General features: G+C 35.0%; 4 protein-coding genes across 4 annotated transcripts; 1 reads left to right on the forward strand and 3 right to left on the reverse strand.

Annotated features, from left to right (window-relative positions):
* Positions 1-1,196: 1,196 nt before the first annotated feature.
* On the reverse strand, positions 1,197-2,417 carry LOC138305754 (acetylcholine receptor subunit beta-type unc-29-like). The gene has a single exon (XM_069246027.1). The coding sequence runs from the start codon at positions 2,415-2,417 to the stop codon at positions 1,197-1,199; it is 1,221 nt and encodes a 406-aa protein (XP_069102128.1).
* A 2,064-nt stretch (positions 2,418-4,481) lies between these two features.
* On the reverse strand, positions 4,482-5,684 carry LOC138305755 (neuronal acetylcholine receptor subunit alpha-7-like). Its single transcript, XM_069246030.1, has one exon. The coding sequence runs from the start codon at positions 5,682-5,684 to the stop codon at positions 4,482-4,484; it is 1,203 nt and encodes a 400-aa protein (XP_069102131.1).
* A 2,432-nt stretch (positions 5,685-8,116) lies between these two features.
* On the forward strand, positions 8,117-10,699 carry LOC138306348 (neuronal acetylcholine receptor subunit alpha-6-like). The gene is made up of 2 exons (XM_069246782.1): positions 8,117-8,168; positions 9,345-10,699. The coding sequence occupies exon 2, from the start codon at positions 9,407-9,409 to the stop codon at positions 10,616-10,618; it is 1,212 nt and encodes a 403-aa protein (XP_069102883.1). The 5' UTR covers positions 8,117-8,168; positions 9,345-9,406; the 3' UTR covers positions 10,619-10,699.
* A 5,000-nt stretch (positions 10,700-15,699) lies between these two features.
* On the reverse strand, positions 15,700-17,089 carry LOC138306340 (neuronal acetylcholine receptor subunit alpha-7-like). The gene has a single exon (XM_069246772.1). The coding sequence runs from the start codon at positions 17,080-17,082 to the stop codon at positions 15,880-15,882; it is 1,203 nt and encodes a 400-aa protein (XP_069102873.1). The 5' UTR covers positions 17,083-17,089; the 3' UTR covers positions 15,700-15,879.
* Positions 17,090-25,054: the final 7,965 nt, after the last annotated feature.

Consider the following 25,054-nt stretch of genomic DNA (forward strand, 5'->3'; position numbering starts at 1 on the left):
TCTCTAACTGTGAAATATGTCGAACGGTCTATATATAACTGTCCAATACGTCAAACGATCTCTTAATGTCAAGTACGTCGAACGGTCTCTGTCAACTACGTCTAACAGTCTCTAACTGTCAAATATGTCGAACTTTCTTTAACTGTGAAATACGTCGAAGAGTCTCTAACTGTCAAATATGTATAACGGTCTCTAGCTGTCAAATATGTCGAACAGTCTCAAATTGTCCAATTTGTCAAAGAGTCTCTAACTGTCAAATATGTAAAACAATCTTTAACTGTCAAATACGTCGAACGGTCCGTTACTGTCAAATACGTCGAACGGTCTTTCCATGTCAAATTTGTCGAACAGTCTAGATGTCATATACGTCGAACAGCATCTAACTGTCAAATACGTCCAACCTGCTTCCCTATTGCATGATTGTAAAAGACGACCATGTTAAGGATATAATCTTTTCTCTAATTTATAACGGACTTTTTTCTTACTACGGTTTCATTTGACACGTTGAGCGCTCGACCCTGTGAGGATGACTCTAGGTCCAGTCCTCTGGCCGAAATACACCATATACACCATAGTCTATTAAAGTGGTAGGTTCTGCTTCTGATTAGCGCTCAGCATATAGCGAGTAGGACAACTAGTTGACATCAAAATGTGTATTTAATTACAATATCCTCTTTCATGTGTGCAGTAGAACCACATTTGAGATAAAATCGCGAAATAATTTCAATATCTTTGTAATTGCATATATATGCCAATATTCACAGTGGTTTTAATTTCTGCTAAATGTGCAGATTTATCCAAATTTGCGAATTTAACCAAAATCATGAATTCATCGTGTGAATGAAATAAACGTTATTCGCAAAAGTAAGCATCGCGAACACAATTGACACAAACTCAACACGTATACAGTAATTCTCTAATTACAATGGAATCCGTCATTCGATGTATTTTCTTCTTTATGTCATCGATTAGCACAAATACTGTAACTCAACTTTCTTTCGCGATTTCCATTTCAAACAACTTCGCGAATTCGCGGATTTAAATATCGACCTTTCTGCATCATTGCTGAAGATCTTAATTCGCGGAGATAAACGTTTGCGAATTCACTTGGATTGCGAAGTTCGCGAAAGTAAATCGCACGCAAGAGAAAAATGGTGTACCTTACGATATTTTAATAGCTCATTTCTTCAAAATATTTATATATAATAGAAACTCAGAAATAGAATTGTGCCTATACTAATAAGAGCAAAACAGACAGCAAAAAGCGACACGTCAATGAATTTCATGACGTCATCCTTATGTAGTTGGTAATTCACGTTTTCTTCCATATTTGATTCATCTTTCGTTTCATTTTCTCTTCTCAACCCGGCATTGCGTTGTAACACCTTTGAATGGCAGCAGTTGACTGAAGCTGTTCTTAGCCAGTCCGGAAACCTGTTGACGTCATTTATCCATTCACAGCGTATTGTCAGTATTGTAAGTAAAATCAGCGTGCCACTGTATATCAGAGCGAAGAGTAGAAAGTAGGTCATGCCTGCCATATTGTCCGAGACTCTCGGAATGTTGTCCCCCATAATTGTCATGTAGACGGCCAGGGACAGGAACATGGTGATGGTGTAAGATATTCGCTCCCCCGAGGAGGCAGGCAGGAGGAACACGAACGGGTTCAAGAAGCAAAGAATAAAAATAGGGATTGTCAAAGATATAATGAAAAATCTTGATTTCCTTCTAACGTATAACGAAAAAATGAGTGCGTTTGAAGGTTTATTGTAGTGTGTGTCCTCTGTCACGGACGTGTTCACGACGTCCCATTCAGCGTTAGGTGAGAACAGAGACATTTGTATTGTAGTAGCAGTATTTATCAGTCTGACCTCGTCAATATACATACCCCACTGCCTGATAATAATCTCACAGAGATGGGAATCCATCGGAAACCGGCTCATGTCCATTTGACACGTCGATCGGATGATTTTCCCGGGTAACTCCAAACATTCCCCAGTGTAGTTTATCCTCACATGGAATTGACTGGAGCCTATTTGCTCTAAATTTTCCGCCGTCGTCTGCACGAATAAAGATGGCTTCCATACAGTTGAATAATTGACGAATATATCTCTGATCCCGCCGTAGTCAGAAGGGTTCCATTTTAGACGGAAGTCGGTCCATTTGGAAGTGAGTACCGCATTTACTGTTATAACTCCTGACAATTCGTCTAAATCAAGAATCGATATCAACATCATGGAGGTGTCCACTGTCAAAGCTTCGCTGAAGTTGAAGACAGGGTAGATCCCCTTTGTGTAGTTAGAGAACAATGTGTTGGTCAATCGAATCCAGTCGTCCATCGTCCCGCTACGGCCAATCACAAACTGACCACTACAGCATAGTAGAAGGGACAGCATCGCAAAACGTCCGTTTTCCATCGCAGATATCAAAAATAGATACAAATTTATTTCACCTGTAAATCAAAGAACAATGGATGAGCAAGAATAAACAAAATACAAAGATAATAACAACGATTTGTTCCAACAAGTTTTTTTTCCACTGATTTGTTGTTGTTGTCCGTAAGAATTAGACTACTAATTTACGTACCACGTGGTACCCGAAAATGTTTGCGATGGACAATTGTTTTTATTGGTAATGGAATTACGTCAAGAAATAATATTCCGAGCTAACATCATTTTAGCGGGAAGAGTTACGTTCTATCACCACTTGAAATACTAGTCCCGCACAAACGTCATCGGGTATCACGTGGTATGTGAATTAGTTCCATTAGTACACGCCTTTTGTCTACGTAAGCACAAGTTCAAGAAAAACTGAATTTTCTTAAATTGTCGTAACGACGACAATGATGCAATTTGCATGTAACGTTACTGCGTGAAGTCAACACGCGTTATAAAATGACTTCTTGTCGTTTTTTTCTAAGACGCAAAAAAAGTTTTAAATAAGAAATAAATAGATACAAATAGCCACAGACCTATAATTATAAAAATATTTATATAATTTTGATCAATGACAATATTTACCTTATACCGCTGATAGTTATCTAGATCTAATCTGTTGAACTCCTATTAGACAAGGCAGCAGAAAACCGTGTGATGTTTAATCCTGTGTCGCCTTCGAAATCACCCCGTAAAATGAGACAACATTTAAGTAAAGGTGTCACCTTAGAAATGATCCCCGTAAAATTATATGCTATTTGAGTAACGTTGTCTTCTGAGAAATGATCCCTGTAAAATGTTATACCACTAGAGTAGTAAATCCGACAAAAGAATGATTTTATACATTTCCATTAACAATTTTTTTCATAAAACTGGAGCTTTGGTAAAGTAAATATAAAACATAATCTCATTGTACACCATATAATGGTTCCATTACTACAGCACAATAGGCATAATCAATATGAGTTTGAGTCTACATTGTATGCATTTCCATCGACGTGCTTTACAAAAGGTGATAATTAGACAACCGCGCCAAACGCTTATGTGACGCAGACAACAACGTCAAACGTATATGGGACGCAGACAACAGCGTCAAACATACATGTTAAGGACTATTTTTAAAGGGCCAATAATACACTACGTTGTAAGATTGTGGTTTACTATCATTTAAATTTGTATTTTTTTGAATTTGCACCATCACAAACACATATAAAGCATACGATATGTGAATATGGATGCTTCTATAGTTGATAATTCAGATCCATGAAAGCACCAATATACTATTGACATAGCGGTTAATGTCGCATGAATTATCACCCCTTTTTTAAAAGAACCGCCACAGTCAACCTAGTTGCATCATGTGACCGACATCGGCGATACACTTATTGATCGGAACCTCTTGAGCCGTATCACGGTGTTAATATCGACAATACTCGTACAGATCGGAATAAATCGGATCAGTTCGGATGCTTCCGAGCTATTTTAAACGTGTACACTTTAAAAATCAATATTTTAATCAAATTGGTTAATAACTTCACCGAATACGAACTTTATGAACGTCGGTAAATATCGAACGTTTAAATCTAAGAGAGGCGAAAAAAATATGTAGAACACTTTAAATATACTTTTTCTAGACCATACAACTTTAGGATTTGTACAGCGTTGTTAATAAATGTTAGGTGATTTTTGCAGGTATGTTTCTATATCACATAAAAACAATAATTTTACTTTGCATATTTTCTGTATTGTACCTATTGTTCATAAGGCAGCATATACGTTTATCTGTCCATTTGGATGATTTTCTCAGCTTAATACATTAAAACGTAGATTACTGAAGAAAGAAAAAAAAATCCAGTTACGGCACATGTTTTCAATATTTTTTTAAATGTGGCCATTGCACAAAAATAACCTTAACATCAAGACAAAAGTGTACTTTAATTTTGTGAGTAATATCTGAGAAAATTCATACATACAAAAATCTAACAACAAAAATCTATATTTGGTAATTAAATTTAAAAACAAAAGAAAAAGAAATATCATCAGAAGTTATGAAAACAAAACCGACAAAAAACCGATGGTTATAATAGAAATAACTATCAGGGACGATGCAAACAATGATACATCGACGAATGATATCACTTCGTCTTTCTGTAAACAAATTATCGACTTCTTTGTTTGTTTGGTGTCCTCTGTCGTGTGGACGCCATCCGCGTTGGCCGTATAGGTTCTACGTTGTCTACACATAATGGTGAGACGTTTGATAACATCCGGGAACTTGTGAACGTCGACTTTAGATTCCAATCGGAGTGTCAGTATCGTACAAACGATCAGTGTTCCACTGTATATAAGGGCAATTAGTAGGAAAAATGACAAATAAGCCATGTTTTCCGAAACCTTCGGTAGATTCTCCCCGATCAGCGTCACATACACCGCCATGGCTAAGAACATAGTGATAATGTATGATATTCTCTCCCCGGAGGAGGCCGGGATGAGAAACACAAACGGGTTCAGGAAACACAACAGGAGAATCGGGATCATCAGTGACAAAGCGAAATACATGGATTTTCTCCTGATTTGGATAGTGATGCTGATACTTCCAGGGAATTTTTCATACATCGACACCATGGTATTAACGATATCCCACTCGCCGTTAGGGATATAATACGTTTGGTCGGCTTCTGTTTGCATATGGCCGAGTTTAACCTCGTTCACATATGCATCCCATAATATAAGAACAAGTTCACACGTGTGAGTGTCAAATGGAAATCGCGAAACGTCCACTGAACAGGAGGCTCTCATCTGCTTCCCTGGACTAATAAAAGAACTTCCATCGTAATACAGCCTAACATCAAATTGTTCAGAATCAAATGGCTTCAATTCGTCAGCTGTGGAAAGCAGAAAAACATTGGGCGTCCAGACACGCGATGATTTGACGAGAATTTCCTCGATTCCACCATATAGACTTGGATCCCATATCAAACGGAAGTCCATCCAATGGAGAAGAATTCCTCCGTTTAAGGTGATTATACCTGTGACCTCATCGAAGTCGAGGATTGTCAGCAAAAACATGGTCACATCAATGGTTAACGGGGAAGCAAAACTATGAACAGGGTAGATTTCCTTGGTGTAGTTAGCGAAGAGTACGTTGGTCAGCCAGATCCAGTCGTCTATCGTGCCATTACGTGAAGGTTCAGACTGACCAGTGCAGCATAGTAGAAACAGAATGAGGACTGACCGATAGCATGCCATGTTAGGGAGTTGTTTACGCAGGATTTTCCCTGGGAAGCAAAAAAAAAAATAATATATATATATATATTTAATGGAACTTTTTACCAACATACCCACCGTTTCAACACATAAGAAAGTGATATGTTTCGTATTCTTTATACAGTTTAAAGATTAATTTTATGAATAAAAAGTAGTTATGTAAAAAAAAAGAAACACAACAAAAACAACATTATTTGGAAACCTGTCAAATACAGATGTACACAAAATGTTAAGTAAGTAGAAGACGAAAGCCCGATAAAAAAGGAAGATTTCCGATATTGCAAGAAATCACACTATGAAAATATACCGCAGTCTCCCAAAACACGCACCTCGCACTTCACCCTCGACACACGCATACATGCATGATGTATGTCGTCCTTAAATGACCCTGGCTGCTAATAGGACGTTAATTAAATCAAATAGACAAATAGAAAGGGGTTACAAATCAGAAATGAAACATTGAAAATAATATGATTATTGGTTTTACATGCGTGTAAAATTGTATGTAAAATCTTCAAATGCATTTCATTATATTATATACCTTAATATTTCAAAATGTTCAGCATTTAGTTGCTGAATATGATTGAAAAAACAAAACTAACTGTTCAGTATGTAGTTGAAAAAGCAATTGAAAACAAAATAATCACATTTTTTGCCGTTCCTTATGTAGCTGAAAAAGCAATTGAAAACAAAATCATCACATTTGTAACATACACTGTACCTTGATATTTCAAACTGGTCAGCATGTGGCTGAAAAAAGATTGATAACAAAACCGTTCAGCATGTAGCTGAAAAAGCAATTGAAACAAAATCATCTCATTTATTGCACACCTTAAGTTGAAAAAAAGTAATTGAAAAACAAAACCGTTGAGCATGTAGCTGAAAAAAGTAATTGAAAACATTATCATCACATTTGTTACATACAGTGTACCTTAATATTACCTTATATCGAAATGGTCAGCAAGAAGCTGAAAGAGTAATTGAAAACAAAATAATCACATTTATGACATACCTTAATATTTCAAAATAATGCCTACATACGTGTAACTGGTCAGCTCGTCAGATACTTCCTTAAAGGTATGATAGTCGTCGTGCCGTACAGTTAACTAATCATTACAAAATAACACGATTCATGTTTACTTTTTATCCAATTTGGTTAACGACAAAAGAACAGCTCATGGATTGAAAGGACTAAACACATTGTTTCTTTCAATATATTGATATGTCTGTTCCCGAGCAAATGTTTACTGTTCTATGTAATTATAACTACTATTCTCTAATACAATGGTATTTATTTACATGGAACTTCTCCGTTAGCGAGATCTCATTAAAATAAAATTTAATTGGGGATCTAGGGAGCTGTAATCCTTCTGAAGAATATTTATTCTCCCATACTTCACAGGGATGTCCCGTGGTTGCTAGGGAAAAGATAACTATCTTACACAGGGGTCATATAAGACAGAGATATCTCAAGCCTCAGGTTGACAAGCCAAAATCTTTCACTCGGGTTGAGATATCCCTGTTCACTTGACAGACCCATGTAAGATTCTATTTATTTTTTTCTATCTACCATGTGGATACAAGATATATCAAAAACAAATAAAAATGAGTTCTGATGCAAACTATTCCTTTCGTTTTTGTCAGGTTCTTTTCAAATACATGTTTCGGAATTAAAATTGCATCACTTCCGAAACTGTAATTCAATAGAAAATCTGCCTTAATGTAAACGGCTTTGAGCTAGATATGTCGCTACAAGAAAACAACCATAAATAAAAGGGTAAAAAACCCTGATTTTCTACTCTAGATAACTTGATTGTTTCTTTGATCAATTCTTGGCTTTACGATGAATCCCCCATTGAGAAATGTTCCGGTTTCTGAGCCTAACTGTCGTATTCTGTATTTGCATATTATAGAGTTATCTGCTCTTGCGGGTAGCTATTGAATGTGACATCATGTGTTTGTGAGGGTAACGTCATACTTTTCGGAGAAAACTACGTGAATTGCGCTCACAAAGTAATCACGTAACAATTAATATTGAAACCTACCTTAAAGGGAGCTAACTCTGTAATATGACAGAATAATGAACACGACATCAATATATTTTTTCAGTGAACTCGACTAGACGACATATTTTTTCTTCAGCGTACTTATACAAGCGGCAGCTGTGGTATCAGTTATATATATATGGCAGTATTCGAGAAATGCGAGTTCGAGTTATAGGGGCTAATCTCTCTATATTTATATCTGATAATTTCACCATCAGTGCTCAGTGGTGGCAATATCTTTACAGGTCAAGGGAATTAAGGTTTATTCTTTGATTCAATTCAAATTCGGCACAATAGAGAGATTAAAGATTATCGGAGTTTAATCTATAAAAGACGAGATCGTATATACACAGTGTACGCACATGAAGACCATGGTCCTAGTGGAATGCGGATCATGTAGTGTAACCGCCATTTGAGAAAGGTAGGTTTTATAAGTAGCATGATTTTTTTATTTCATTATTTCAGAATACTTAATTCTTAAAGACAATGGAAATTTGGCTATAGGCAACATGTCTAGAAGCGTCTTCTCCTCTTATTGTAGTATATTTCAAATATATCTATTTTAGGTATTCGAGAAATGTTCATTACATGGGCGATGATTGATAACTCATTAAATCATACTTAGGTTGTCATAGATAATCGTACTGTATATATCATACATTATCAATTATGCATTTTATATTATATAACATACATTATATGTATTATATATTATAAATTACACATTATATATTATATAACATACATTATATGTATTATATTTTATAAATTACACATTATATATTATATAACATACATTATATGTATTATATTTTATAAATTACACATTATATATTATATAACTATACATTATATGTATTATATTTTATAAATTACACATTATATATTATATAACATACATTATATGTATTATATTTTATAAATTACACATTATATATATTATATAACATACATTATATGTATTATATTTTATAAATTACACATTATATATTATATAACATACATTATATGTATTATATTTTATAAATTACACATTATATATTATACATTATATAGATGATATACTATACATTGAACATATTATATATTATACATTATGTATATATATCATATATTATCTAAATTTCATATTATAAATCATACATTATACACATTGTACAGTATATATATTATATAGTATACAATCGTTTGTCCACACTGTTAGAATTACTTCTTCTTTATATATATTAAAAGATAAATTATTTATTATACATTATATATATTATATATAAAACATTATATGATATGTTATATTTTATATGTATTTTTTCAATTAATACGTATATAATACCCAATGTTAATATATCAGATTTATCGATACTTTAATGTGGTTGTATATAATACTTTGTATAAATTAAAAAAAAAAAAAACATATATGTTGTGCATAAGAAAAAAAATCATTTCATTTCATTTTCATTCAATGTTTAACATAATTAAGCAATTGTTGTTAGTTTCAGCGCAATAGATTTATTAAAAAAAACATTTAAAATTTAATTTAAAATAATGTGTGAAAACTATTAATAAGTACACAAAACATTTATACTTCTTTGTCTTTCAGAGGACGATTTGCGTACAAACCCAAAATAGCATTACCAGTAAATATCACTCGCTTGACTGAACATGAGCTCGAAACATATTTTCCTGGTGCTGATTATGTGCTCCGCCGCTGCTGTGCGGTCTGTAAATGGACGTACTGGGACGATGGACGACCTGATTCGACTAAATAATACATTGTTTTCTAACTATACCAAGGAAATATATCCCGTATACAACCTCTCTAACACTATGACGGTATACACGTCCTTGCTCATGCTGTCTATTCTCGACTTCGATGAAGTGGCAGGCGTGATTACCATCAACGGAGGCTTAATATTGACTTGGAACGACTTCCGGTTAACATGGAATCCGGCTGATTTTGGAGGGATCACAGATATTCTCATCAATTCAACGCTTGCCTGGACACCGAAGGTATTCTTGACTAATACGGCAGAAGACATGGAACCGTTTGAAACGAAAGACTTCAGTTTAAGGATACTTTATAACGGTGAGTGTTTGGTTTCCCCTGGAAAAGTCATGAAGTCTACTTGTTCAGTTGACATGTCTGATTTCCCATTAGACGCGCATACCTGTGATATTCTTCTTTCGCAGTGGAGCGTAATGGCAGACGAGGCAATTATGGGAATAAGTCGTTCCCATTTCGTAATGGACTTCTACGCCGAGCATGGCGAATGGGAAGTCACAGAGACGTCTGTGGCGGTAATTACAGCTTACAATCAAATCCTTTACAAACTGGGCATCAAAAGAAGGCCCATGTATTTTTCTTTGTCGTTGATCATTCCTATTCTTCTACTGTGTTTCCTGAACCCATTCGTGTTTCTCCTGCCTGCCTCCTCGGGGGAGCGGATATCCTACACCATCACCATGTTCCTGTCTCTGGCCGTCTATATGTCCATTATAGGTGATAGCCTGCCAAGGGTATCAGAGAATATGGCCAGAATGTCTATTTTCTTGTTGGTAACGTTGATATACAGTACGTGCTTGATCTTACTCACCATACTGACACTGCGATATGAAGCTATCACTCATGTCGACGAATTTCCAAAGTTTATCAGGAAGCTAACTTTCTGTTTCTTGGGAAAGAAAAAGAATAAAGTATTAAATGGTAGACTTAACTTCGTCGTTGAAAAGGAGAAAAACAACGAGGTGGAGAATCCTAGCTTTGACGTCGGGAAAGATGACGTCATGCGATTGATCAACTATTTCCTGTTTTTTACGTCACAACTTTGTACAATAATCTTGATCACATGGTTTTTCTGCAGCATTTTTGCTTGATATATGGATAACATATATTTGTAGAAAAAAAACTTTACAAACTTTTTTTTTCATAACCCGATGAAATCAAAAATAGTGAAATCAGTGCTTATAATTAATTTTTGATACTATTTGATGAAATAAAATATCTTTTAATGTACGATTCCTTTGATTTTTCATGGGATTCTCTTTCCAAATCAATAACAATGGATGTTCTCAGATTTATTTTCATCTAAGCATCGATGTTACTATTTTTAACTTCATAGGGGTATGAAAGAAATTTTGTTTGCAAACTGTGTGAATCCGCGTCTCACAAAAGTTTGCAAACAAAATTTATTTCATAACCCGATGAAGTTAAAAAAATAATTACATCAATGCTTAAAATTAATTTTTCATACTACGTGATAACATAAAATACGTTTAAACGTACGATTCCACTGATTTCCCAATGGATTATTTGTTTCTACATCAACAATTAAAAAATTATTATAAAAGTATGAACAAAAGGATTTGGCCATTCAGAAATGCTTATAATTGATATGTTTAAAAATAATACTTATCACAATTAATGAATAAGCAGTCTAGAATTCCTTCATGCATATTCCAGACGAATTAGTATTTTTCTTCAGTTACAAAAGTTATTTACTTTACACCATTACCACAATTGAAAAGTTTGAGCTTCTCATTTTACTTCAAGATAAAAATATTAAAAATAATTAATTGCATCCCGAAACAAGATGTCTGGCAATGGAAAGAGGGATCTTTTCCCTGCTTTTCAATTTGTTTCAAACATACTACATATAAAATTTGAGACAGGTCGTTTCAGTACTTTCTGAGAAACACCGGTAACAATCTTCAACGATGAAATCCAAAATGGCGGCCGGTTGGCCATCTTGTTAACCGATCAGTATGAAAAGGCATTATGCACAACTAGGGTCCAAAGGGAACTTATGTATGAAGTTTGAGACAGATTCCTTCAGTACCTTTTGAAAAATAGCGGTAACAAACCTTAATTATCCAAATCCAACATGGCGGACTGGCCGCCATCTTGGTGACCGATCAGTCCCAAATGCATTATGCACAACTAGGGCCTAAGGGGAACCTACATATGTATATATGGAATTTGAGACAGATCCCTTCAGTATTTTCTGAGAAATAGTCTGTGGTAACAACCCACAACTACAAAAATCCAATATGGAGGCCTTCAGTATTTTCGGAGAAAAAGCAAAAACAAACCTTAAATATCAAAATCCAAGATGGCTAGATGGCGGCGATCTTGTTGACTGATCGGTCCCAATATGCATTATGCACAACTAGGGCCTAAGGGAAACCTTCATGTGGTTCAATTTCTTTATGAGAAATAGCGGTAACAAGAAATGTTAACGGACGGACCACGGACAAAAAGCGATTTGAATAGCCATCTGATAATCCGTAGCATTATGTCCTATATGGAATGAAATATTGATTGCGGATGCACCAAAAGCAAAATAAATTATCTTATACTATTTTTGTGTAAATTAGACATATATATATACGATTAAACACCATTGTTTGTTTGATTAATTAACATCCTATTAACAGCTATTGTCATGTAAGGACGGCCTCCCATGTATGCGGTGTGTTGCGTGTATGCTTTGCGAGGTGCCTGTTGTGGGAGACTGCGGTATATTCATGCTGTGTCTTTTATAGTGCTATATCACTAAAGCATGCCGCCGAAGACACCAAGCAACACACCCCACCCGGTCCCATAATACTGACAACGGGCAAACCTGTCGTCCCACTCCCTGTATGCTGAACGCTAGGCAGAAGCAGAAACTACCATTATTACGATCATGCAATAGGGACAGCAGGTACAATTCTAACGCCCTTCCTGCAGGGCCAGATTTCAAATGATGAGTATCGTTTTTGCTCTGTCGGCGGTGGAGCATCTTTAACACTTTATTAAAAATCGATTTAAGATAACTTATCAGCGGCGGAGCATCTTGAACGTACTTTGAACATACTTATTTTAGCACAGTAAAATGTTTTACGAAAAATGCGCAAAACTGTAATGCATAATTTATTAGCACGGATATACATAATTAGAGCAATTCTGAAGTACTGTATTGTTGTCAAATCTCTCGTGATTTACTGTTTGGAAATTATTCGCGGGAATTTATTTTTGCGAATAGCTTTTATAATCTTTGAATTTAATGTGCAATGTAAAACAAAGTCAATTTGGCGAGGTATTAAGTTTCGCGAATTTCGTTGAATCCGCGAATTTAGCGAAATTAAAAAAGAATATTAGCAACTATAGAGTATCGACTATATCCTGTTAAAAATAAAATTTAGCGCGGTTCACTCAGTGCCAAAAACGCTAAAATCAAAATACCTCTGAAATAGAAATATTCACAGTAATGTAAACTAACAGCGACTTCATTTGAAGGGGGTACACACAACAGGTGGGAATTTGTAAAAAAAAAAAAAATATAAAATAAAAATATACAATGAGCTATCGGCATACAGTTTTTGACTGGGGTTGAGGGCAACAGATAATTTGTTGGACCAGAAGACAAACTGTTACCCGAGGCCCAAGGAAACAGGAGCAATCTGATCAAAATACAGATCCTTATTATTACTCCGGTCGATAAGAAGATCTCAGAAAATCCCATTAGGGGTGACTTTGGAAAAGGTTAATCAAGTTGCTGCCTGCAGAATCTTGACAGTGAATTTCAGGGAACGAAATAGTTTGAAAAAAAGTGTTATTTTCGTGTACGTAGTGATCTCGCCCAAAGAACACAACAAAGCTAATTGTGTATGTATTCTGGGACGAAATAGCGTTTTCAATTAAGATAACAAAGTGTAGAAAATGTATTCGATCTGAAGTAGAGGTGGTATAAAGGTCATTTGAACATGACCCCTTATGGGATGGTGTCAGATCCTCTATTTAAAGGAGTGGTTATAAGGATCTGTATTTCAATCAGATTAGAAAGAGGAACAGACAAATCAAGGTATGTTTTAATACGACAACGATACAAAAGTATGTTTCAATGTACAAAAGTGAGGACAATAGCACAGACGCGAATACAAAAAAAAAAAATTTCGAAATTTAACAAAAGAGTATTCAATTTCCCAGTTGGTTGATTTCTTAATGTTTCAGTATATAAATTTGATATAGATCCTAATGATCACAATAAGTATATTCATTGTTTCTTGTGAATAACATGTTTAGTGTATCGAGGTCGTGAAACATATAAACAGAGGATCTTAAAAAAGTTGCTAGGTGACATGTAATTTATCAAACGAGTTCAATAATAATTTAATTTCGTCTCTATGTCAAACAGAAAAATCCGGCTCGGATGTGACGTTTCCGTCTACTGAAACAATCATACGACGTCATATATTATGACGTCAAATCTATATGTGACTTATCATAATTTTTATTGTGATGTTTCTTGATGTAGAATCAACTAAGGTTTACTGTAATAAGTCAATCAAATCTTATTTTATCTTATTTTATCTGTATTTCTTATTTATCGTTTGTCATTTGCAACAAAAATCTAATAAGGATCTGTATTTTAATCGAATTGGTGTTTTATTTATATTTCAATTTCAACAAAATTTTATTTCAAATAAATTGAAAATGGATTGAACAACATACAATGCCTGTGTAAGTTCTCTCCATGGTAAAAAAATGTATACCTAGTATATACAAAGGAAGTGAAAAAAATTAAATTGGATAATAGTATTGTTTAGTTTCAGAAGGTTTGTTTGGTTAATTAACGAACCAGTCGTCTCTCTGCCTGTATGCTGAGCGCTAAGCAGGAGCAGAAACTACCACTTTTATAGACGTTGGTGTGTCTCTGCCAGGGGACAGAACCCAGAGCCTTCCTCACAGGGGCGAACGCTCAACTCAAGGCCTAAAAAGTGAGGCGGTGCCAAGGGAGGCATTAGGAAAGATAAAGTCAGTTAGGAGGAGAAAAGATAATATCCTAAATTTAGTCGCCTTTTACAATCATGCAATAGGGGCAGCAGGTACACTTCTAACGCAATTACTGCAGGACCGAGTTTCAGAAGGTTAATATATAAAACATATTCTCATGATACATTTATTGTTATTCCGGATATTGGCATCGACGTATATTGTTTTCTTTAGAAATGTTCAAGATTGTAATATGAAATACATTTGATGATATGGAGCTTTTACAAATGCAAAATTATGTAATTAATAAATATGAAATCAAGAATTGTCAGACTTTGTCTTCTTTAGTCTACTGGTCAGCGAGCAGTTCTCGCCCACTATCAATTTAGCTATCGCATCTTGATCTGTATCCATATGATTACCACACAAACTAGAAGTCATCCTCTGATACAGACACTACCATTGATTTCCACAAACATTTGTTTTTGGATTGCCTGCCGTATTTTTTCGCTCGCTCCGAAAACACAATATTAGTATTTATGAGCGCAACCTAGCGGAGAGATTTGGTAGTAAGGCAGGTAATCCAGTCTACGGTGGTATATTGGTATGGTATATCCGTTTAAGGACGGCCTGCTGTGTTATGCCATATGTTGCATGTATCGATAGATGTGGTGTCGGTTTGTTTGTTTGTTTGATTAATTAACGTCCTATTAACAGCTATGGTCATGTAAGGACGGCCTCCCATGTATGCGATGTGTTGCGTGTATGTTGTGCGAGGTGCGTGTTTTGGGAGACTGCGGTATATTCATGTAGTGTGGGAGACTGCAGTATATTCGTGTTGTGTCGTTTCATAATAGTTGAGTTGTGTGGGTTTAACGTACCGTCATGTAATCGTTCCCTGGTACGATAACATAATAGTGGAACTCTTACCCTTTTTATAGTGCTATCTTACTGAAGCATCACGCCGAAGATACCGGACACATCCCATCGGGTCACATTATACTTACAACGTGCGAACCAGTCGTCTCACTCCCGTCTTATCAGAAGTAGAAATGATCACTATTATTAATTACGATGTGTCTCGATTAAGGAGAACAAAAGAAGAAATCAATTAAAAATCAATATTAACCTTCCTCATAATTTGAGTTTTCATATCCTCATGTCCTCTATATAAAATTTCTCTAGAACGAAAACAAAGAAATTTATTACGTTACAATATTTATTATAACACGAAGTTTCCATACAATTTATGTTGATACTTTAGCTGGTTTAGGTGAACGTATTGCGAATGGTATCAATATTTCCAATCGTTGATTTGGGAGAGGTTTGTAAGCTTTTTTTCTAATTTCATGGCTGATTGATATAAACAAATGTCACGTGATTACACAAATAAAAAAGAGAACACGATTACAATAAAAATTACAATTACAGCAAATGACGTAATAAATAATGTTTTGTCGATTGTTCCCTTGACGTCATCTTTCGTGATGACGTCATTACTATCATTTTTCTTTTCACATTCCTCCTCGAAGTCCGGCGATTTAGCACGTTGGACCTTGTTATTTTTCCTCTTTTTTAAACAGGTTGTTACACGCTTGATGCAGTTCGGGAATTCTTTAACATCAGAAAGAGATTCGAATCGCAGTGTGAATATCGTCAGTACAATCAAACAGCCGCTGTATATAAGGGATATCAACAGGAAAAATGACATCCCGGCCATATTCTCTGAGACCTTTGGTAAACTGTCCCCGATAATAGACATATACACCGCCATGGACAGGAACATGGTGATGGTGTAGGATATCCGCTCCCCCGAGGAGGCAGGCAGGAGGAACACGAACGGGTTCAGGAAACATAACAATACAATGGGTATAATCAAGGATAAAGTGAAATATACAGGTTTTCGGCTTATATTGATAGTGAAACGCAGACCCCCAGGATAAGTCGAGTTCTCTACAACAGTACTGACCAATGTCCATTCACCGTTCGGAGTGTACCAATCTAAGTTCACATCTGATCTGTTGAATGTGAGAGCTCTCTCCTCCGGCATGACACCCCATTGCAACAATGCTGCTTCACAGATATGGGCATCAACTGGGAATTTTGTCATGTCCACAGAGCACGTGGTCACTATTCTCCGGCCAGGCGATATTATGCACCGACCATTGGACATTACACGCACCTCAAACTTGCCCGAATCAAACGGTGTTAAGTCCTCGGCGGTGTTTATAATAAAAACACTGGGTTTCCATACCAACGAAGAGCTAACTAGTATATTTTCAATTCCCCCATAATCCTGTGGGTTCCACGATAACCGGAAGTCAGTCCATGTGTGATATAATCCCCCATTAAATGTGATCACACCTGATACTTCGTCAAAGTCCAGAATAGACAGAATAAACATCCCCGTGTCTATAAATAGGGTCTCGTTCAGGTTGTAGACGGGGTCCACGTCTTTGGAATAGTTGGTCAAGAGTGTGTTGGTCAGTCTGATCCAATCGTCCATCGTTCCGTTACGTCCTTGGACGGACTGGCCACAGCTCGACAACACGGTCAGTGTGAATAGAAAATAGACCGGCCGCATAATGGAACCCTGAAATACACAATCACAGTTAAAGACCACTGTCAGTAAAACAGTAAATAGACCGGCGCATGACGGAACCCTGAAATACACAGTCAAAGAACACGGTCAGTCAAAATAGTAATAGACCGGCCGCATGACGGAACCCTGACATACACAATCACAGTTAAAGAAATTACTATCATAGCATCACAAGGAGACACATCACTCAATACCGCAGCCTCCCAACGGTGATCGTTTCTACTCTTTCTTATCTCTCACCATAAAGGCGGTGGGACGAATGATCGCCCGTTGTCAGTTTAATGTAACCGGGTGAGGTATGTTGCTTGGCTAAATTAAGAATCTTGTCTTTTCTCTTTTTTTTTTCTATCTAACTTTCTTCTCCCTAACGTTTATCTCACTTTTGGCCTACTGTTAACACGCTCGCACACGTGAGGTAGGCTCTGAATTATGCCTCCTGGCCCAGACACACCAACGTCTATAATAAAATCTGTTACCTGTAAGTGAACGAGATCGGGTTATCTCAGTCGAGGGCTAAGATTTTGTAACATAATCCCAACCGAGGCGTTAGCCGAGGTTTGGATGTTACAAAATCTTAGCCCGAGACTGAGATAACCCGATCTCGATCACTTAAAGGTAATAGATTTTTTTTTCTCGCGCCTCTAAGATATAACAAAACCCATCTATATAAGCGTTCGGAGTGTAAAACTATCCCGTCATGGGCCTCCTGGTTCAAAGTCGATTAACCATTACATCTGCGCTTCGATTTCAGTCATTCCGCATAAAACTATAGTTCGGTTATATCAAAGACAAACGATGATCAATCGGTACATACTGTTTAATAATTAAAAACAACAACTAAACAATGCATGGTAAATCACTGAATGCACATATTTCTAATAATATTGATTATCTGACGCTAGTGACGTCACCGGTTCGAGAGTTTGACGTCACATGCGCGGACTGTTACATGAATGGCGTAAAATTCCGCCACAATTCGCGTAAAGGTACCAGACAGATCGGACGAGATAGAAAAATCTAGCACCGGCTATCATGTGAGATTTCCCTGTCCGAGGTGCGAGAATATAAAATATGGCAGTTTCTGTTCCTACATAGTGCTTAGCATTAACGGAGTGGGACGACTGGTTCGTCCGTTGTAAGTAAGTCCGTTGGGTTATGTTGCTTTGTGCCTTTAGCAACATGCTTAAGAAAAAGAGCGTTATAAATATGGTAATAATATACACAATGTACCTATTGCACAAAGACACAACACAAACATACTGCAGTCTCCCAAAACACGCACCACGCACTTCATACACGCAGAACACCACATCCATGGCACGCCTTTCTTAAATGACCCTGTCTGTTAATAGGACATTTATTTTAAAAGGTCTACAACACAAGAAAGTATCTTCGAACATGCAAGTTATGTCTTCAAAAATTACAGCACAGCTTGTTACATAAGTAATATTTAACTTTTGTAGATATCATTCTTAATAATATATACACCTTAAGATAAATTTGATAAAAATGACAATTCAGGAAAAAAATACAAGAAATTAAAATCTTTGGGAATATTGAAAATTTAGAGCAGATACCTGTAAACCTGAACTAGCTTGTGTACTGTAGAACAACTGTAATTTCAATTTGTTTGTTTGTTTGTTTGATTAATTAACGTCCTATTAACAGCTATGGTCATGTAAGGACGGCCTCCCATGTATGCGGTGTGTTGCGTGTATGTTGTGCGAGGTGCGTGTTTCGGGAGACTGCGGTATATTCATGTTGTGTCTTCTTGTATAGTGGAACTTTTGCCCTTTTCATAGTGCTTTATCACTGAAGCATGCCGCCGAAGACTGTAATTTTAAATCTTTATGCTCTTCCTACTATCACTATAATAAAATCCTGTACATTTTACCTTGAAAAAGATTAGGTTAATGATACAGATACACGAAAATTCACCTTAGATATTTAGATGTAGATATAAAATTCGAATTTCTTATGGAAACAATGTCAACTCCAGACATAGCCAATAATTCAGCCAAATAATTTTTTACAAGATGAGATATTTTTCTTTTCCAATTTAATTTCGTATGGTATTATATTTAAATTTTATTTAATGGAATAGAAATATAATTTTAAAGAATAAAATTACATAAAGTCTTACCTGATAGTATGAACGTTCCTTCAGTAAAGAGCTTTGTCGAAATCAACTCTCCCTTAATCATAGGTTAATCCAACAGATGTATTAAGATAATCCAAATATATATAGATCGCACCACGTGATCAGGGTTAGTATTTAGAGCAAAGAGTAGGTACACACGAAGCTAATACATCTAGGTTATTAAATGTGACCTTAAAGTGATATGTTTCGTAATTTCGATACTCACGAATCAAAAGCGCTTTTAATATATCATTCACCACCATTTATCAATATTTTGAGAATTACAATACTCACAATGTTTTAATCTTATATGTACAAATAAAAGATCAAATGAGTTTTGGCGGTACTACCAAAAATTATTATATTTACTTCTACAGTGGGGTGAAATGAGTACATTCGATCAAACCATGAAGCCAAGTAGTGGTCTACTGTATCATTTCACATTTTTACAGTGTTATGAGTACAGTAATTGTAAAGTGACTTCTGCAGGTATATGTGTTCATCTAAACAGGCGAAAACAAAAGACTTGAATACAAGACATAAATACAAGACATGAAAACAAGACATAGATACAAGACATGAATACAAGACATGAAAACAAGACATAGATTCAAGACATGAATACAAGACATGTATACAAGACATAAATACAAGACATGTATACAAGACATAAATACAAGACATAAATACAAGACATGAATACAAGACATGTATACCAGACAATAGTAAATTAAAGACATAATACATGTATACCAGACATAAATACAAGACATGTATACAAGACATAAATACAAGACATGTATACAAGACATAAATACAAGACATAAATAAAAGACATAAATACAAGACATAAATACAAGACATAAATACAAGACATGAGAACAAGACATAAATACAAGACATGTATACAAGACATAAATACAAGACATAAATTCAAGACACGAATACAAGACATGAATACGAGACATAAGACATGTATACATACATGACCTTTTAAAGAGCATAAATTATGTTTATAGGACATCATACATGTTTGTCTGTTCATGTGAATGATGTTCACAGATTTATTCATCAACCTTAAGGTTTTCAATAGATTACAAAAGACAAAATAAAGGACTAGGTATGGTAAGGGTCTTTTGTGACCCCCAAATCCGCTATTTTTCAAAGTCTGTTATTTCAAGATGTGAATCTTGCATTTCAAATATTAACTACATACCTGACATATTTGACAGTGCTATTAGGTAATATAACATTTCTATTTTTATTATATATGAATTATGCAAAATGTGAAAATTTTATAAAAATTGGCCTTTTCATGCAGTTTTTCATCTAGTTAACATACAGCGCCTTCTAGAACAAACTTTATATTTCTCAAGATGATGTATTCTACGTGTTTGCTAATTCCCTTTAAATATAAAGTTTGTTCTAGGTGGTGCTCTATTGTTTTAAAAAGAAAAACTGTCAAAAAATATACCAAAATTGACCAAATTTCCAAATTTGCATAATTTATGAAACGTTGCCATGGTTATAAAGTAAAAACATACTTTCTGTCAACGAAAATATCATTAAGATTTTATAAGGGGCGTATTCAATATTTCAAACGCAGCAACTTGATTTCTAAATACTTAATTTGAAATTTGGTAGATTTAGGGGCCAAAAAGAGCCATTACCATATCTAGTCCTTTCGTCCAGTTATGGTACATGTACATATAACTTAACGTGTCGGAGATTATTAACCACACCATGCCCGTTATATACAGAATCAGCATTAAAGGTGTATAATCTCCGTAACGGCTTTTCATTTGTTTAAATGTTGATGTGCCACAGTTTAATACTCATAGCTAAGACTGTTATGTATCAGCACTAGGTCATATGGCGATGGCGACTGGCTGAAGGGATCATCCAGACGCATCGCTATTGTTTTGCTAAGTAAACTTTTTGTTTTTCATTTCAGAATATTTTATTGTCAGATGTTACAGACATTCGGAATTGGGAAACAGGCAACATGCCTATACACGCCCTCTCCTTACATATTAACAGTAGATACAAATTAATATTGATATATACATAAATAATCTGAATTGCTATATTTATTTAATGATGATGATATCCTAAAACATCAAGCGAGATGTTGATAAACATCATATACAAAATGCCTCCTAGTTCATATCATTACAAATATAATTTTTTATAAGATATTCAACGAGTTCAACAAAATATATTCAACAAAATTCAGCGAAATCTATTGGTATCTCTGACAAAGCACTGAACATTATCCAATATATGTATGTTTATAGTTAGTGTTTTTGTAAACATTTTTGATCGTCCCCAAAATGTTATTTTAATTGTTCTTTTTATGTCTTGATGAAGGGGCATATCGCCTAAAACAATTGTCAATACTTTTGGAATTACTTAACTGTTTATTCCAATGTCATGGACATTAATTTCTTATCTTTATTGCTATACTTTTTACATTAACGTTATATAATAATCTGTTTGACCTATAAAGTTAACGCGTAGCCCTATTCCATGATACTTTTACATTAACGTTATATAATAATCTGTTTGACCTATAAAGTTAACGCGTAGCCCTATTCCATGATACTTTTACATTAACGTTATATAATAATCTGTTTGACCTATAAAGTTAACGCGTAGCCCTATTCCATGACACTTTTACATTAACGTTTATATAATAATCTGTTTGATCTATAAAGTTAACGCGTAGCCCTATTCCATGATACTTTTACATTAACGTTATATAATAATCTGTTTGACCTATAAAGTTAACGCGTAGCCCTATTCCATGATACTTTTACATTAACGTTATATAATAATCTGTTTGACCTATAAAGTTAACGCGTAGCCCTATTCCATGATACTTTTACATTAACGTTATATAATAATCTGTTTGACCTATAAAGTTAACGCGTAGCCCTATTCCATGATACTTTTACATTAAACTTATATAATAATCTGTTTGACCTATAAAGTTAACGCGTAGCCCTATTCCATGATACTTTTACATTAACGTTATATAATAATCTGTTTGACCTATAAAGTTAACGCGTAGCCCTATTCCATGATACTTTTACATTAACGTTATATAATAATCTGTTTGACCTATAAAGTTAACGCGTAGCCCTATTCCATGATACTTTTACATTAATGTTATATAATAATCTGTTTGATCTATAAAGTTAACGCGTAGCCCTATTCCATGATACTTTTACATTAAAGTTATATATAATAATCTGTTTGACCTATAAAGTTAACGCGTAGCCCTATTCCATGACACTTTTACATTAACGTTATATAATAATCTGTTTGACTATAAAGTTAACGCGTAGCCCTATTCCATGATACTTTTACATTAATGTTATATAATAATCTGTTTGACCTATAAAGTTAACGCGTAGCCCTATTCCATGATACTTTTACATTAATGTTATATAATAATCTGTTTGACCTATAAAGTTAACGCGTAGCCCTATTCCATGATACTTTTACATTAACGTTATATAATAATCTGTTTGACCTATAAAGTTAACGCGTAGCCCTATTCCATGACACTTTTACATTAACGTTATATAATAATCTGTTTGACCTATAAAGTTAACGCGTAGCCCTATTCCATGATACTTTTACATTAACGTTATATAATAATCTGTTTGACCTATAAAGTTAACGCGTAGCCCTATTCCATGACACTTTTACATTAACGTTATATAATAATCTGTTTGACCTATAAAGTTAACGCGTAGCCCTATTCCATGATACTTTTACATTAACGTTATATAATAATCTGTTTGATCTATAAAGTTAACGCGTAGCCCTATTCCATGACACTTTTACATTAACGTTATATAATAATCTGTTTGACCTATAAAGTTAACGCGTAGCCCTATTCCATGACACTTTTACATTAACGTTATATAATAATCTGTTTGACCTATAAAGTTAACGCGTAGCCCTATTCCATGACACTTTTACATTAACGTTATATAATAATCTGTTTGACCTATAAAGTTAACGCGTAGCCCTATTCCATGACACTTTTACATTAACGTTATATAATAATCTGTTTGACCTATAAAGTTAACGCGTAGCCCTATTCCATGATACTTTAACATCAACTTTATATAATAATCTGCAACGCCTGCGTCACTACTCTAGCAAGCGAAGTCTTCGTTGGTAAGTTTAATGTTGAAATAATACATTCATATCACTTCACCTTCATTAATTGTCTTACGTTTTGATATAATGCTTTAATGTTTTCTTTGTTAGTGCAATGAGCATTTTGTGACACAAACGCATTTATAATGTAAACAACAATCCGATTAAAATACAGATCCTTATAACCACTCCGTTCAATAGTGGATCTGACAACATCCCATGAGAGGTCATGCTTGGATGACCTTTTCACCACATGTACTTAGATCAAATATATTTTTTACTCATTGCTACGTTAATTGATAAACGCTTTTTCGTCCCAGTATACATATACATTCAAATTTGTTGTGCTCTGTGGGCGAGATGACTACGTACACGTAAATAATTCGGATAGCTTTTGCAAACTATTTCGTCCCAAGTCAAGATTCTGGCAGCAGCAATTTGATTGGCCATTTTGCAAAGGTCACCAGAACGTAAACCCTAATGGGATGTTGTCAGATCCTCTTATCACACGTAGTGGTAATAAGGATCTGTAATTTAATCAGATTGTGTAAACATGTGTTAAATACTCCTCCTAAACTACTGGACCGTATTTGCCGTAATTAGTAACCCTCCCTCTACAGCTGCTCCTCCTAAACTACTGGATCGTATTTGCCGTAATTAGTAACCCTCCCCTACAGCTACTCCTCTTAAACTACTGGACAGTTCTATTTGATCTAGCAGCTTGATTTCTATCACCGTATTTACCGTAATTTGTACCCCTCCCTCTATAAGTGCCCCTCTCCTTTTTGGAGAAGGATTTGAAGTTGGATAAATGCCCATATCCCATGGATTTAACAACGGTTAACATATGATTCCCCTGACATCAGCATTGTATCCCATATCACATGAAGTTGCAAGTCTTTTACATGTGAATCACAACATAAAATTGTGTTCCAAAGGTTAGAGGCATATGCATGTTAACTGTACCTGATTATGTACCACGAGTACAGAAAGAGTAAAAATATGGCTGATTTTTTTCGTCCACAGCTTATATTTTGGTTCACTGATAAGTGCCCCCCCCCCCCCTTTTATTTGTTACAATTTTTTAAGCGCCCTTTGCACAAATTATGGCAAATACATTGTACATTTCAGTGTGACAATCTGTATCAAAATATTTCATAACTCATTATAATATAATTGTAACAATTTCTTCTTTTTCTTTCAGAATATCGAGTACAAAGACCGGGAAAATCTTTCTCCATACCGACATTAGATTGATATTTGCCAGAGACAAATTTGAATTTGACCCTAAAGTTGCCAACTACGAGTTACGTTCGTACACTGAGGGGCCGCAAAACCCGAAATTCTCCCCCAAGAGATGATGATGTGTTTCCCTAGGCTACAGAACTTTACACTTTCAGTTTAAATTGGCGTTAAAGTGTTGATATAACAAGATATCAAAATCTCAATCATTGATGGGACGAGTTGGTGAATAGGGAAAGTGTGATCCGCATTTATCAGCAAATTATTGGACATGCAAATAACCGCTGTTGATTAGTTCATTCATGACAAACAGATTGTTGTTGTAATTAATTACTGTGTGTGAGGGTTATATACACTTTTGATTCTCATCAATTAAGTCTTCAAATCACTGCCTCC

The sequence above is a fragment of the Argopecten irradians genome, chromosome 13 (assembly GCF_041381155.1).
Source record: "Argopecten irradians isolate NY chromosome 13, Ai_NY, whole genome shotgun sequence".
In the NCBI taxonomy this organism is placed as follows: domain Eukaryota; kingdom Metazoa; phylum Mollusca; class Bivalvia; order Pectinida; family Pectinidae; genus Argopecten; species Argopecten irradians.

Coding starts and splice junctions, on each gene's coding strand:
- LOC138305754 (XM_069246027.1), bottom strand. CDS start 2,417: ATGGAAAACGGACGTTTTGCGATGCTGTCCCTTCTACTATGCTGTAGT.
- LOC138305755 (XM_069246030.1), bottom strand. CDS start 5,684: ATGGCATGCTATCGGTCAGTCCTCATTCTGTTTCTACTATGCTGCACT.
- LOC138306348 (XM_069246782.1), top strand. CDS start 9,407: ATGAGCTCGAAACATATTTTCCTGGTGCTGATTATGTGCTCCGCCGCT.
- LOC138306340 (XM_069246772.1), bottom strand. CDS start 17,082: ATGCGGCCGGTCTATTTTCTATTCACACTGACCGTGTTGTCGAGCTGT.